This window comes from Kogia breviceps, chromosome 7 (genome assembly GCF_026419965.1).
Source record: "Kogia breviceps isolate mKogBre1 chromosome 7, mKogBre1 haplotype 1, whole genome shotgun sequence".
In the NCBI taxonomy this organism is placed as follows: domain Eukaryota; kingdom Metazoa; phylum Chordata; class Mammalia; order Artiodactyla; family Physeteridae; genus Kogia; species Kogia breviceps.
This window is the reverse complement of record NC_081316.1, coordinates 37574686-37589999: the sequence shown is the minus strand read 5'-3', so window position 1 is coordinate 37589999 and position 15314 is coordinate 37574686. Positions and strand designations below refer to the sequence as shown.

The 15314-nt window shown below is 45.6% G+C and overlaps 1 protein-coding gene and 1 long non-coding RNA gene across 4 annotated transcripts in view; both read left to right on the top strand.

The window, feature by feature from the left end:
• LOC136794492 (uncharacterized) overlaps positions 1–11407 on the top strand; it is a 142510-nt gene extending 131103 nt beyond the window's left edge. Inside the window, exons 4-5 of the long non-coding RNA XR_010841346.1 lie at positions 10313–10450; positions 11159–11407. This is a non-coding gene — a long non-coding RNA (uncharacterized lncRNA). The remainder of the gene's footprint in view (positions 1–10312; positions 10451–11158) is intronic.
• A 420-nt stretch (positions 11408–11827) lies between these two features.
• Positions 11828–15314, top strand: part of ZDHHC13 (zinc finger DHHC-type palmitoyltransferase 13) — a 52460-nt gene continuing 48973 nt past the window's right edge. For 2 of the 3 annotated variants that reach the window (XM_067038105.1, XM_067038104.1), the window contains exons 1-2: positions 11828–11998; positions 13518–14008. In XM_067038105.1, coding sequence (XP_066894206.1) covers positions 13661–14008 — 348 coding nt within the window. In that variant the 5' untranslated portion in view covers positions 11828–11998; positions 13518–13660. Of the gene's footprint in view, positions 11999–13517; positions 14009–15314 lie in introns of those variants that run through there. The other variant, XM_067038107.1, reaches the window with a different exon arrangement.

The window sequence follows — 15314 nt, the reverse complement described above, 5'->3', positions numbered from 1 at the left end:
ACCTTCTCTGGAGGATTGCCAGTGGACTGGCTGATGTAGTTGTACAAAGCCCAACTCCTTTGCTTCAAGGCAGGGCAAACTGTGTGCAATTTATACTCCAGAGCCCCTCATGGCATTGGGCTGAAACCAGACTTTGCTGAAGTCACATCCTTGCTCTGCTTCTCTCCCCCTCTCTATATTAGTCAGGGTTCTCCAGAAAAACACAAGCAATAGGATATTTATCAGCAGAAAGAGAGAGAGAGAGAGAGAAATTGATTTTAAGGAACTGGCTCACGTGATTGTTGGAGCTGGCAAGTCCAAAATCCACAGGGCAAGTTGGCAGGATGGAGTTTCAGGTAAAAGTTAGCGTTGTAGTCTTGTGTCTGAAGGTTGGGATTTCTATGTTTTAGTTTGGAGGCAGAATTCCTTTTTCTTTGGACCCCAAGCTTTGCTTCTAAGGCCTTCAACTGATTGGATGAGGCCCACCCGCACTATATAGAGTAATCTGCTTTACTTAAATTCAACTGATTGTAAATGTCAATCACAGCTAAAAATACATCTACAGCAACATCTAGACTAATGTTTGATCAAACAACTGGCCTCCATAGTCTAGCTAAGGTGACACATAAAACTGACCATCACGTTCCTTAACTCCCTAACAGGTGCTCCTGAGAGCATGCCCTTAATAAATCACTCACATATTTTTTAAAATTTATTTTATTGAATATAGTTGATTTAAAATGTTGTGTTAATTTCTACCATAAATCAGAGTGATTCAGTTATACATATATACAATCTTTTTCATATTCTTCTCCATTATGGTTTATCACAGGATACTGAATATAGTTCCCTATGCTATACAGTAGGACTTTGTTGTTTATCCATTCAATATATAATAGTTTGCATCTGATAATCCCAAACTCCCAATCCATCCCACCCCTACCTTCCCTCCCCGTTGGCAACCACAAATTTGTTCTCTATGTCTGTGAGTCTGTTTCTGTTTTGTAAATAAGTTCACTTGTGTCATATTTTAGATTCCACATATAAGTGATATATGGTATTTGTCTTTCTCTTTCTGATTACTTCACTTTGCATGATACTCTCATGTTGCTGCAAATGGCATTATTTCATTCTTTTTTATGGCTGAGTAGTACTTCATTGTATATATGCACCACATCCTCTTTATCCATTCGTCTGCCAATGGACATTTAGGTTGCCTCCATGTCTTGGCTATTGTAAATCGTGCTGCAATAAACACTGAGGTGCATGTATCTCTTTGAATTATAGTTTTCTCTGCTATATGCCCAGGAGCGGGATTGCAGGATCATATGGCAACTCTATTTTTAGTTTTTTGAGGAACCTCCATACTGTTTTTCTTAGTGGCTGCACCAATTTACATTCCCACCAACAGAAATCACTCGCATATTAATCCTCATCTCACACTCAGCTTCTAGGGAACATGCAGTAAGACTGAATGATGCTTTGTGTCCTGTTGCATTACCTTGTTTGTTTTAGGCTAGATTTGTGTTGTCTACCCTTCCCCTCCAGCAGTAAGTTCCTGGAGAGCAGGACTTTTTCTGTCTTGCTTACTGCTGGAACCCCAGTCCCTGGAAGAAGACTCAGCACATAGCAGATTGGCTGGTTTTTTGTCTGATTGCTTTCAGCCCCATTCCTACTCTGCTTTGTTCTGCTGTGTATTTTAGAGAGGCTTGGACCTTGCAACTACATTCCCCAGACTCTCTTGCCAACAGGCTTTCAGATAGGCTCTGTCAATTAGGCACTGGTGGGAGATTGTCAATAAGACAGAAGGAGAGCAGAGGCTCTTCTCCTGCTTTGGACTTCCATTAGCATCCCTGCAGCAGGTGTAGAGAGCAACAGGAGGCTTTGGTATTTATAGCACTGGCAGGTGGGACATTTTCCTTAAAGCCTAGATCTACAAAATGGTCCAGGTACCAGCATGCAGTGCCCCCACCATGATCTTAACACCAGCCACCTTTGGAAACCTCTATGGCTCAAAGCATCAGCCTAAGCTCTCTTTCAATGAGGTCTGGACTCTTGGGAACACCACTTCTGTCCTGTTCTTCCAGTTTTAGGAATGGCAGCTTCTCCCAGCAGTTTCTATGCTCTAGATTAATTGATACACCTTTTTTTTTTCTCTCAGCTCTTCTAACATTGTATAGTCAATTCCCTATATTCAATTCTTTCTGTTTAAAATACCTAGAGAGGTATATGTTCTCATAATTGGACCCTTCTAACCTTGACTGATATTTTGGCCCTCAATAAATACTCGTTGAATGAATAAATTGTAATGCCAAGCTAATATTCTTAGAGCTCATCATTCAAAAGAAAGAAACATGTCTTTTCCAGCATACATAGATCAAGCATGGAAGGACTCTGATTGGCCTTGGCTGGGTCACATGCCATTTCCCCTTCGCCCCCTCCCTCCAACCTACACCTTGGACCAGTCCCTCTGGACAAAGAGCTGGAGCACATTGATTGGTCAAGCATGGCTCAGGGACTCAGCCCTATGGTTCATAGGATACTGAAATTGACAGTCCCACCCGCACCACTTGGGATGAAGGAGAGGCACTTCCTCAATGGCAGGAGGAAGCTGGGCAGAAAAAAAATTCCCCACCACAATGAACTAAGAGTCTTCAGGGGGAAATAGACACATTGACATTGTTATCATACATATGGTGAAGCACCAAGTGCTCTGGGGCACAGAGGAGCATTTATTCTACAAAGCACTCTGCATACATTATATCATTTGTTCCTCATTATCCAGCCACTATGAAGCAGGCATTTTTGTCTTCATTTCACAGAATCTTCTTTGGCTTCCTGTGACTGGTCCATTCTCCCCTTTTTGACTCAGAGCCCCTCTCTGCCCAGTTTCCTTGGCCAGGCCACACCCACCCAAGTTTTCTCTCCACTTCCATGTATCTCAACCCCATTCCTTTTTTATGTAGAATTATCCTGAAGGAGGAGTAGTTGCAAGCAACTTTTCCCTGGTCCCATGTCAATATTGGCCCGACCATCATACAAAGCACCCACCATGAGGCAGACGCCGCACCAGGTGTCTTACACACATTCTCTCTACGAGGCTTATTTACAACCTCATGAAATAGTAGTAGAGTCCCAGAAAAATTGTGTGACTTGGCCAAGGGTACACAGCTACTTGGCAAGAGTCAGGGTATAAAGCTACCTCTGTCTGGCTCCCAGAATAGCAGCATTTCCCCCACTTCGTCTTCATGCTAATGGAGGAATGGTTGAAAGAACTGGGGAGGTTTAACCAGAAGGACAACACACTTAGGGGTGTCATTATTCATTCAAATATCTAATGGGCTATGAGATAGAAGAGAGAATTCATTGGAATTTTTATGGCTCCGTGAGCCAGAAACAGGGCTAACTGTACAAGTTATAACGAGGTAGAGGTCTGCTCAATATAATCAAGATGATAGAAGTGTGGGCATTTAAGGAGACAGTGCCAACAGCTTTTAAGGGAGTGGGGAGAGAGAGAGAATCCTGGCTGAGGGAGCAGATCGATGGCGGGTTTTTACAGATTCTATGATTATGAAATTACTCCTTGCTTTCTGCCCACCCCATTTCCTGAAGTTAGAATTCTCACAAGGCTGACCCAAGATTCCAGGTCAACTCCAGATGGTAAATTGATTTTTTTTAAATGTCAAAATGACACATTGGTTATATTAAAAAAAAAAAACCCACAAAAGCATGTTTTGATAATCAGATACCCCATAGGGACATTTTGCAAACTTTTATGCATCTTTAAGCATTTAACTCTGCCTTCAACTTTTCCAGCGTTTTTAGTTTCATGTTTATCCTTTAAAAAGTACTCCATATTTATCCAATTAAGATGATTCTTGCTGGAAAATATTTTTACTGATTTTAATATTCTGCCTCAGTCTCTAAGTGAATTGCCTGAGGAAAAGGACCCAGATGGGGCATGAGCTGAGGGGCTAACCATACCGCAGAGCAGGAGGCATCTCGGAGGCATCTTTTTGGCTCTTCTTTTTGTCTCCATCTGCCTGCCTGTGGGTCCATCACCCCAGGCTCTGAGCTAAGGTAATGATGCGGAACTGTCTCTTCTTCCTGAGGCAGGAACCCAGTTTGTCCTTCACCATGAGGAGAATCACCTGTAAGTGTTCATGTTTGGGGTTGAGACCAAACTAACTTGGCCTTGGAACTCAGGACTCCCTTCCTTCTTGTCTGTGGCATATGAGGAACTACATGGATGATATTTCCATGGCCCCGATTCATAAGTGCTACTCAGGTGTGCTCTGGCCAAAGTTCCGTTTGCAGGTGAGGAAACTAAGACCTACAGAGCTTTGATGTCTTACGAGAGGCCATTCAGCTAGTAACTGGCTGTGTAAAGACTTGAAAGCTGTTCCTTCTGACTCTTTGCCCAGCTCCTTGCACTATCCCACATGTCCCCTTCAGGCCACCCAGTGTCAACATTGATGGAGGAGGAAGCTGGGAGCGATGGGCCTCTTGCCTCAGGCCTTCCGTGGTGGGTCTGATCACAGCTGGAGGCCTGGCCTCTGGTGCCCTGGATTCAGGTCATGGGTCTTTTTTTTTTTTTTTTTTTTTTTTTTTTTTTTTTAAATTTATTTATTTATGGCTGTGTTGTGTCTTTGTTTCTGTGTGAGGGCTTTCTCTAGTTGTGGCAAGCGGGGGCCACTCTTCATCACAGTGCGCGGGCCTCACTATCGCAGCCTCTCTTGTTGCGGACCATAGGCTCCAGACGCGCAGGCTCAGTAATTGTGGCTCACGGGCCCAGTTGATCCGCGGCATGTGGGATCTTCCCAGACCAGGGCTTGAACCCGTGTCCCCTGCATAGGCAGGCGGACTCTCAACCACTGCGCCACCAGGGAAGCCCCAGGTCATAGGTCTTGATTCTCCTTTCTGATCCGCCCCACCCTGGGGTTATCTGGCCTTGAGAGCTCTTCCTGGTTGGGTTGTGTGCAGCCTCCATGGCCTGAGACAGCTGTTTCAGAACGTGTGCCATAGGCTTCAACACTGCTGCCCTTGGCAAAGGCGACCGTGGCTGCGCTGCTCCTGAACCCGTCCTGAGGGAGGCGGGGTGCATGTGGACCTTGAACATGAGTCATGTGACTAACTGAAATTAGGAACCATTAGGCCCTGGGTCAACCTCCAATTTATAGCCTTTTCTCCTCTGCTCCTCCCCAACCTTGACAGCCCAGGACTTAGGTTGGGGCTCCTGACAATCTCTTTTTGTTTGTTTGTTTTGTTTTTCTTAACATCTTTATTGGAGTATAATTGCTTTACAATGGTGTGTTAGTTTCTGCTGTACAACAAAGTAAATCAGCTATATGTATACATATATCCCCATATCCCCTCCCTCTTGTGTCTCCCTCCCACCCTCCCTATCCCACCCCTCTAGGTGGTCACAAAGCACTGAGCTGATCTCCCTGTGCTATGTGGCTGCTTCCCACTAGCTAGCTATATTTTACATCTGGTAGTGTATATGTGTCCGTGCCACTCTCTCACTTCGTCCTGACAATTTTTATTCCCTCACCTGCGTATACCATCAAGCGTAATTGTGAGCCCACACATTGTGCGCTCTGTGCCAGCTTCGGGCATGCAGTGGTGAACAGAAAGGACGCAGCCCCTTGGCTCACAGTCACAGATGGGAGACAGAGGCGGGCAAGTCAGCAGGCAGCTTCATACAGTAAGGGAAGCACCAAGCTGGAAAGCTGTGGCATGTGGACAACGGCAGTCCCTCCAGCCCTAGGGGGTGGTGGGAGACTTTGCACAACACATCCAATCTTTCTCCTCTTTCCCCTTTGCCCCCCCAACCCAACCCACCGCCTTCTCTTTCCTCTCTTTCTTCCTCTCTCACTAAAATGCCTTGAGTGCCTATTATTTAAGAGATACTTTCCTAGGTGTTATGTGGAGTTGGCTCCATATTTCTGTGACCCTTCTTAGTGGGTCCTGGACCACATTTTAAAATAAATAAAGTCTATCCTCTCCCATTTCCTGATGCTTTTGTTTCCCAACCACCCAGGAATCCAGTTCCCTTCACTATCTCCAGGTTGTCCAAAGTCCTTCATTATCCCACCTAACTGGCCTCTCCCTCCAGGAGGTGCCCCTGGTCTCAAAATTACCTCTAGCTCATGTCTGCTTACTCCCAAATCAAAACTGCTGTTTTCTCAGGACCTCTCAGACAGGTGCGCTGAGATTAGACTAATTCTCTTTATTTTCCTTACCCTCTATTGTGGGTTGAATTGTGTCCCCCCAAAAGATATGTTGAAGTCCTAACTCTTGGCACCTGTGAACATGACCTTATTTGGAAATGGGGTCTTTGCAGATACTATCAAGCTAAGATGAGCTCATACAGGATCAGGGTGGGCCCTAATTCAATGACTGTCTTTATAGAAGAGGAACGTTTGGACACACAGAGAGAGAGACACAGGGAGAATGCCACAAAGGAGGCAGACACTGGAGTGATGTGCCCATAAACCAAAGAACAAGGATTGCCAGCAACCACTAGAAGCTAGGACGACACAAGGAAGAATCCTCTCTTAGAGCTTTCAGAGACAGCATGGCCCTGCCTACCCCTTGATTTAGGACTTCCTGAAAGTCCTAAATTAGGACGAGTCCTGATTTAGGACTAGCCTCCAGAATTAAGCCACCCACTCTGGTGTTTTGTTATGGCAGCCCTAGGAAACTAATACATCCTACTGAATGTGTTTACTTGTAAGGACAAAGGAATCTCTAATTCATGGAATTTCAGGTGGTGTATGTCCCCTTCTCTGTGAATTGTCCCCACTTGTAGTCCTTGCTAAAATCCCTTGGTGATCATGGTAAAAACAAGCTGCTCCATCACAGCTAACTGGTCAGGGTAGATAAGCGACTGAAGGCCATCTAAGCCATTGAATAATAACAACCAAATGGATTCTCTTTTTCAAAATTCTGAATGAAGAGGCACAGAGACAGTGACAAGCAGGTAGCTGGTGCTGGACCTGTAAAATCTTATAGAGTCAGGGCTGGAGTCAATGTCACAATGTACACAAGCAGAAGTTGTGGGGAAGCAGGAACCACGAGAAAGCAGAAGGCCCCGTTCTACAGAGAGAACAGGACAGATGTCCAGAGGCACAGAGACAAGAGAGAGAAAATAGTGACCGTGGCTACCTTGGTTCTTGAGAGTAACTCAGTGTTTAACTCCAGTCCCACAAAAGACTTTGCAGCAGGCAATAAGGAGCCACAGAAGGTTCAAGGGAGTGGCAGGATTTCACTCTATCATTTAATTTGGCATTCTGTCCTCCTACCATCTCACCCACTACCGCCCTTGCCAACAATCCATATCTCTACTTGTCAGATTCATCAGAAACTCAGTGGCCTTAGAATGAACTCAGTGCCTTCTGCTTAGGAAATCCAGATTTTGTCTAGATTCACCAACTATCCAAGGCACAGTGTGGAATTCTTTCATTTAGAAACTGGGGTGACAACTAGTTCAGCCTCCAGTGGTCCCTTCTTCTATATTCTCCAACAACTTGCACCACAGCAAGCCAGCTTGGCTGGTTACCATGGACACCACTCTCTCGCTATAATTGGAGCCAACAGGCAGCAGCTAACAGCAGATTTAACCAGTGTGTTGTCTTCTAGTGAAGGCAGAGCTGAGGGAGATGTAACTTTTCTCACTCACATAAATAGTTTAGTGTGCGGGACAGGGCGGTGGAGGAAAGAGAAGGACAATTCTATCAAATGTCACAACCCAATGTCCTTGTTTAAACAAGGAGTGAATACTGGCCAGTGGAACCTTGATCATATTTTCTATAAAGTCAGGAATATTCCAGAGTTGGGTCATGATCATTGTTGGCTGAGTTTTCCCTAAGATCTCAGGTTTTCTCAGTTGCCTTTGTACCTAGTAACATCCAACATGTATACAGCACTTACTCTATGCACATTACGTACATTTGTTCATTTAATCCTTACAACTACTCTATGGAGTAGGTTTTATTACTAGTCCCATTTTGCAGATGAGAGCATGGAGGCTCAAAGTGGTAAGGTCTCTTCCACAGGCTCTAGGCTGATGCCCGGGGGGCAATTGCTAAAGCTCCTAGAGACATGGTCTATAAAGTAGGATGTTAATCGCTGCTCTGCTTACTCCACAAGGATGTTATGAGTCTCAATCTAAAAGAAGAAAGTGTGTTTTGCAAACTGTATAGAGCCATAGATGGGATTCTTTAACTCAAGTCAACATTTTTTGAGCACTTAGCCTGGGATGGGAAATATGCTAGGTGCCAGGGATATAAATAAAAATGAATAATATAGGGTTGTTTGTTCATTTCAACAACTGAATAGTGAGTGGCTCCCAGGGACCAGGTACTGTGCTATGCACTGGGAATGCATCTATGGCTGAGACAGGGCCAAGTTCTATACTCACAGAACTGCTTATGGTACCCAGAGAAAATAGATGTTCACAGTATGAATTCAATAATGTTCCATGAATGCCGTTAGAAGAATTACAGGTGATATGGGGGCACTTACCAGGGATCCTAACCTGGTCTAGGAGTCCAGGAAGGTCTTCCCCAGGAAGTGATATTTAAATGTCTCCTAGGAGCAGAGAGACTAGGGGAGATGGGTATGTAAACCAATAAATCAGAGCTATGATAGATGGATATAGAAGGTAGAGAGGGGCGTTCTTGCCACACGAGAGTCAAGGTAGATGTATTACCCAGTTCTGAGTGTTGCTGTCACAATTTGGACACAACCATAAAATTTTCCATAGGAGTAGCTATTTAAATGTGTGACTGCAATCAGGTGACTCAGACTCAAAATAGCAAACAGCAAAAACTACTTCCTGCTTCACCTTCTTTCTCTTCCTCTCTCTCTCTATCACACACACACACACACACACACACACACACACACACACACACACACACACCCATATGAATCCGGTTAATTTGGCAAGTAAAATATAAGATGTGCACCATATCCTCCTAACCCGGACCGTATTAACTGAGGTTCTCAGAGTATCTCATCACCAGATCTTGATGACAGGTATATAAAATGAAGTGAGAGTCACTTTCACTTTTTTTTTACTGTGAAGCATTTTCGTAGATAGAAGACAAGAGACTGAACAAGACTTCTAAGCAATCCCTGCCCTGTCCCTCAACCCCCAGCCCTGAAAATCTGTGAGATTGGTTGTATTTAGAAAGCTGAGGCTGCTTGAGGGCTTGTGAGATAACCATGAGCGGGTCAGGAGAGTTGCCCTAATCCTACTTTCATCACTAACTTGCAGGGTGATGTTGGACAAGTCACTTACCTCCCTGAGCCTCATTTTCCCCATTTATAAATAGAGGAAGTTGGAAAAGTCCTTTTGAGCTAGTTTTATGAATTATGAAAAGGAACCTCTACCCTACCCTATCCTCCCAGGCTAAAGTGGGTCCCTGGGTTATATCCTTGGCAGTTTTCCTTGTTAGAACTTATCATTGTTACTTCTTCTTTTCAAACAATATATTTAGGGCTTCCCTGGTGGCACAGTGGTAGAGAGTCCGCCTGCCGATGCAGGGGACACGGGTTGGTGCCCCGGTCCGGGAAGATCCCGCATGCCGCGGAGCAGCTGGGCCCGTGAGCCATGGCCACTGAGCCTGCGCGTCTGGAGCCTGTGCTCCGCAACGGGAGAGGCCACAGCAGTGAGAGGCCCGCGTACCGCAAAAAAATATATATGTATATATATTTATTTATCTCTATCAGTATTTACCCTCTCCAAAAAACTTGAACTCCAGAAGAGCCGAGACTGTACTGTTCACCACTGTACTCATATGTTTTAGCCTGTGTCTGGCACACATTAGGAGCTCAATAAACATTTGTTGCCTGAATTGTTCCTAGCAGGCACACATCTCCACCCCAGCCCTGCTGGTTTGGTACCAGAGAGCATTGGGGTTTCCTAACTGGTATCTGTGGGAATCTCTAGGCTAACAAATGTGTGGGCTTTTCTGGTTGTTTTCTTGTTGTTGTCGACATTCCAAAGGGTCACTTTGGTGCCAACATTGAAGTGATTACAATGAGCCCCTGTTTCAAAAAAATTGCCCCTGTCCTTTCCAGGGCCATGGAAGAAATGAGGCCAGAATCAAAAGTTGAGTCAGAATGAAGTCAGTTGCTGCCCATAGTGTGACAGTGAGGATTAGCAAACCTTAATGTGGAAACTTTTTTCAAAGCTAAGAATTGTTAAGCATTGTGCAGTCAGCACTTTTTAGAGTGATTTATGGACTTGAACCGCCTTTGATTTCTTTTGGTAAACCATCACCTGAGCTGTATTCATTCACTGGTTCATTTGTTTGGACAGCATTTCCTTTTAGGCTTTACCACGTGCCAGACCTTGTGCAAAGCATGGTGAGGGGCGTAAAGATGGACGTGCACCAGAAGCCTGTGGCCAAGTAGAGGAAAGAGGATCTACCAAGAACTGCATGGCTGACTCTAAGAGGTCAGTGTTTGTGAGCCTGTTTGATTGAAGTCCGCCTCTTGCTGCTAGACAGGAAGCCGCAGGAAGCCAGGGGATAGGGTTTTTGTCTTGCTCCATATTGAATCCCCAGTGCTAAATGGTGCTTGGTCCGTGGTTGGAACTCAATATATATTGGCAGAATGAGGGAAATAGTGTCATCTAAAAGAGATTAAGAAAATGTGCCGTGGGGATAGGAGAGGTAGAGATTAGTCTCAGCTGGGGACATCACATGATCAAAACTGAGAGGGACCATCAAGGTTAGGGTTACTGTTCCCACTGCTTCTTTCAGGCCCATTTCACAAATGAGGAAACTGTCACAGAGGGGGAATGGGATTTGCCCAGGGTCGCACAGTGTTAAGGGCCAAATTTTGCCCCTTCACCCCCAATTCATATATTGAAGTCTTAACACCTAGTACCTCAGAATGTGAGTGAATTTGGAAGTAGGGTCTTTAAAGAGGAAAGTTAAAATGAGGTCATTTGGGGGCCCTAATCCATATGACTAGTGTCGTCATAAGAAGAGGAGATTAGGTCACAGATAACATGCACAGAGGGAAGACGATGTGAAGACACAGGGAGAAGACGGCCGTCTGCAAGCCAAGGAGAGAGGCTTTAGAAGAAACAACCCTGCTGACACCTTGATCTTGGACTCTGGCCTCTAGAATTGTGAGAAAATAAATTTCTCTTGTTTAGGCCAGCCAGCCTGTGGTACTTTGTTACAGCAGCCCTAAGCCAACTAAAAGTTTGGACTAAAAGCCAGGTCTGCTGAATCTCTGTCCTAAGCCCTTTACATGACACCGTCCAGCTGGTCCATTTGGTACTGTCTCCAACACCCACTGCTGATGAGGATGATGACGATGATGATAACAGCTAATCTACGTATACTGCCTATCATGTACCACGCACTCTTCTAAGTACTTTACACACAATAGCTCATTTAGTTCTCCCAACAGCCCTGTGAAGTAAGTACTATTTATTATCCCATTTAAAAAAATTATTTATTTTATTTATTTTTGGCTGCGTTGGGTCTTTGTTGCTGTGCGCGGGCTTTCTCTAGTTGCAGCGAACAGGGGCTACTCTTCATTTTGGTGCGTGGGCTTCTCACTGCAGTGGTTTCTCTTGTTGCAGAACACGGGCTCTAGGCGCACAGGCTTCAGTAGTTGTGGCACGTGAGCTCAGTAGTGGTGGGATGCATGCTCTAGAGCGCAGGCTCAGTAGTTGTGGTGCACGGCCTTAGTTGCTCCATGGCATGTGGGATCTGCCCAGAGCAGGGATTGAACCCGTGTCCCCTGCATTGGCAGGAGGGTTCTTAACCACTATGCTACCATGGAAATCCCTATTGTCCCATTTTTACAGATGAGGAAACTGAAACACAAAGAGATTGAGCAACTTGCCCAAGAGCATATGACAACTCAGTGATTTTGCTGGGATTCAGGCCCAGGCAGTCTGCTCCAGGAACGTGCCCTCACCCATCAGGCTATTCTCCAGTGTTATGTCTACATGCCAAGCCAGAGGCGTTTTCAAAGATGAGAGGTAATGATGGCACTTTGAGGCCTCACTGGGTTTGCTTTCCTATAGCCATAAGTTATGGATATACTCATCCCAATCTGAAGTGGCTCACTGGAAGCATAAAACAAACAAGCAGAGGGAAGCAGGAGCCTTGCTAAAGAGTAGAGCATTAGGATTTATTTGTTCCAGAATCTTCTTGTATGTTAGGACATCAGTGAGGAAACATTGAAATAGCAGATTTCAAGCCTCCCTCAAGTTCAAAAACATCTTCTAATTCAGTCCTTAAAAGTGAAACAACCAAACCACTTCAGCCAAAGCACTTTGCAGTAAGAGGCCTGGGTTTGAATCCTTTCTCAACTACTTACCAGCTGAGTGACTTGGGGTTTATGAAATTCCTCTGAACCAGTTTTTCCTTCTGGGAGATTGGGAAAATGACACCCATCTCACGGATTAGACATAACATATTCAAAAACATTGTCACTGGTGCCGATACATAGTAAGTGATCAATAAACAGAGGTCTTGTTAGTTAAGCAAAATGACCATACCTAAAGGCTCTCCTCTGTGAAGCCTTGCCCAGTGTCTCATCCTGTCTGTCCAAGTTCATTGCTTGCTCCGCTGGCTCTTGAGGGAATTTGCTTGCACTTCTATTTGTCACTCAGTTTGTCCTTCCTTCTATCATAGAAGTTGATGACACACCTATCCATCTGCACATCCACTCAGTAAAATTGTAGCATTTTTTTTATGTCCCAGTGCTGAACTAGGCACTGGAAGTTCACAGGTAGATACAATAAGGTCCCACCCTTGAAGGCTTTGGGGGCAACTCAGGGCTGGGTGTGCCCAACAGGCAGGGGTACTATAATAATAATAACAATAAAAATTTACAATTATATTGTATTGAAGTATTTATCATAGGAAAAACCAGCACTTTGTTCAATTTCTAGACATTTATTTTATGATTTAGAACTATTTTAATAGAATAAGGGAGTCATAATGTTTTCAATTCTTTTCCAATTTAACTTCCAAAGGTTTGCTTTGGCAACAGATACATTAAGGAATAATTGCAAAGACTGTATTAAATGGTGGGCTAGAAAAACCTCCAGTATTTTCTGGGGGCTGAGGTAGGAGAGCCCCATTGGCCCACTGGACTCCCCAAGGGCAGGAACCAAGCTTTCTCCTAGCTCCATAGCCGTCCTTCAAGCTGAACAGAGCTTAGATGCCACCTTTTTCAGGGCAGCCCAAAAAACGGCATGGAGAGTGCAGGTGGGGGGCTCTTGCCCAATCCTCCTCTAGTCTGAGCGGTGGAACTCATATATTTTCTGTTTTGTATGAGGAAACAGAACCCCAGATGGTGAAAGGGACTTGCCCAAGATCACAGGAACAGAGTGGCAAATGTTTTAATAGGTAACGTTTATTGATTCCTTCTTATGTCAAACATTGGCTAAGAGGCTTTACATGCTTTTTCTCATTTAATCCTTCTAACAATTCTGTGACGTATTGTCAGTACTTGTAATTGTAAGTACCCTTATTTTCTCCATTTCACAGATGAGGAAAATTGAGGTAAAGTAAGAGACTTTCACAAGGTCATCTAGCTATTACGCAGCCAAGTCCGGATTTGCACTCGGTAGATGGTGGTTGATGTTGGAATAACAGCCGATCCTGGACCTGTACGAGGGGCAGGATGAAGCATGCGGACCGGTGGACACCTACGTGGGCGAGCAGTGCGCAGTCTTGGCCGGTGGCTGTTGGCGCCCGTCGTGGGTGGGTCGGGGACTGAGCCTCTGAGGGCCGACTCCCAGATAGCCTCCCTGGGGGCGCGAAAGTCCCGCCCCCAGTCGAGGAGGAGGCAAGGATTGGCTATCTCGATGCCGATTGACGGCTCAGGGCTCAAGCGGCAGCCGCGGTGGAGGCGGGGCCACGAGCAGGAAGTGAGAGTGGAGGCGGCTCGAGACAGGCTGGCCGGCGGGCAGCTACCGCCACTTTGCCGAGTCGCCGCCGCCACTGCGGAGATGGAGGGGCCGGTACTGGGCTCGCAGGTGAGTGCGGTTGGGCGGAGGCTGTACCGGGGGCTCGGAGGGCGGCCGCGGCTGTGGAGAGAGGGAGGGCATGGGTGTTAGGTAGCTCCCAGAGGGGCCTCCGGGGGCAGAGGGGCCGGGTCCGGGGAGGAGGAAGCCTGGAAACACCGAGAATAATGCAGGGAATTCTCTCCGAGGCGACCGGGAAGAAACGGCGAGGACAGGGATGAGTGCCATACCGGCCCTCCAGCATCCACCTGCGGTCCGGGGCGCCCCGTGCCGGGGCAGGGACAGCTGCGGGCCCTGGGAGGGGAGGGTGGCGTTCCTGGGAGAGGTGTCAGGTGACACACCTGAGTTGGACCAGCCCGTTTTGACATTGGCCTGGAGTCTATGAGGTTCTATTCATTTCTTTTAAGGCCGGGGCGTCTGGGAACCCGCCTTCGCTCCTCCCAGCCCTGAAAACAGGGCTCGTCCTTGCTTACTCTTTGAAAGATTTGGGGCTGTTTGTTTAGGCTGGAGAAAGGCGAGGGGGTGGGCGTGGGTGCCTGGAAAGGGAGGTACGTGATAGCTATCTGCAAAATCCCAAAGGACTCTGTTCTCTGGAGGAGGTCGTACTAGAAGCCAGATGTAGTTCCAGAAAACAGAAGGGGCCAATGGGGAAAGTTACAAGAGATATATGTTAGCTCCAAGAAAACTAGATTTTTGTCCTTTTTGCTTATGGTCCTGACTGGCATATTAGAGCTGTTTACTTAATTTTTGTTGAATACATGAAAAATATTCAGATTCAGCCAATGTTTAGTGAGTTCTTAGCATATGCCAAGTGCTTTTATATGCATTATTTAATTCCAGAATTGAAGCATCCTTAAGAAGGTGATATAATCCCCATTTACAGATGAGAAAACTGAAGCTGTCTCCAGCTGGAGTGAATTAGGTAGTAGATATTCTGTCCCTAGTGGGATTCAAGCAGTTTGAGATGATTGGGTTAGTTGGCCTCTAAAAAAAAAAGTCTTTCACATCTTGAGAGTGTTCCTCATGCTCCCCCTTTCCCTTCCTTCTTTCAGCAATCTGATGTAGGTTTAAGTGAGGAACAAGACAGGTGGGGAAGTTGTCGGGTGTTCTTGCGTTTTGATAGAATAAAAAAGGTTTTCAAGCAGACCATATATTACAAAAGGGTGTAGAATCTTCACATGGAAACGGTCTCATTTGTTGTTTGTTTGTTTTTTTCCCCTCAGAGTTTCAGGGAAAAGTTGGTAGCAGTAATGATCATACCTTAATTGCTGCCACTCATTTACAAAAGCCTTCAAGTGCTTAAAGTTCATTACCTTGT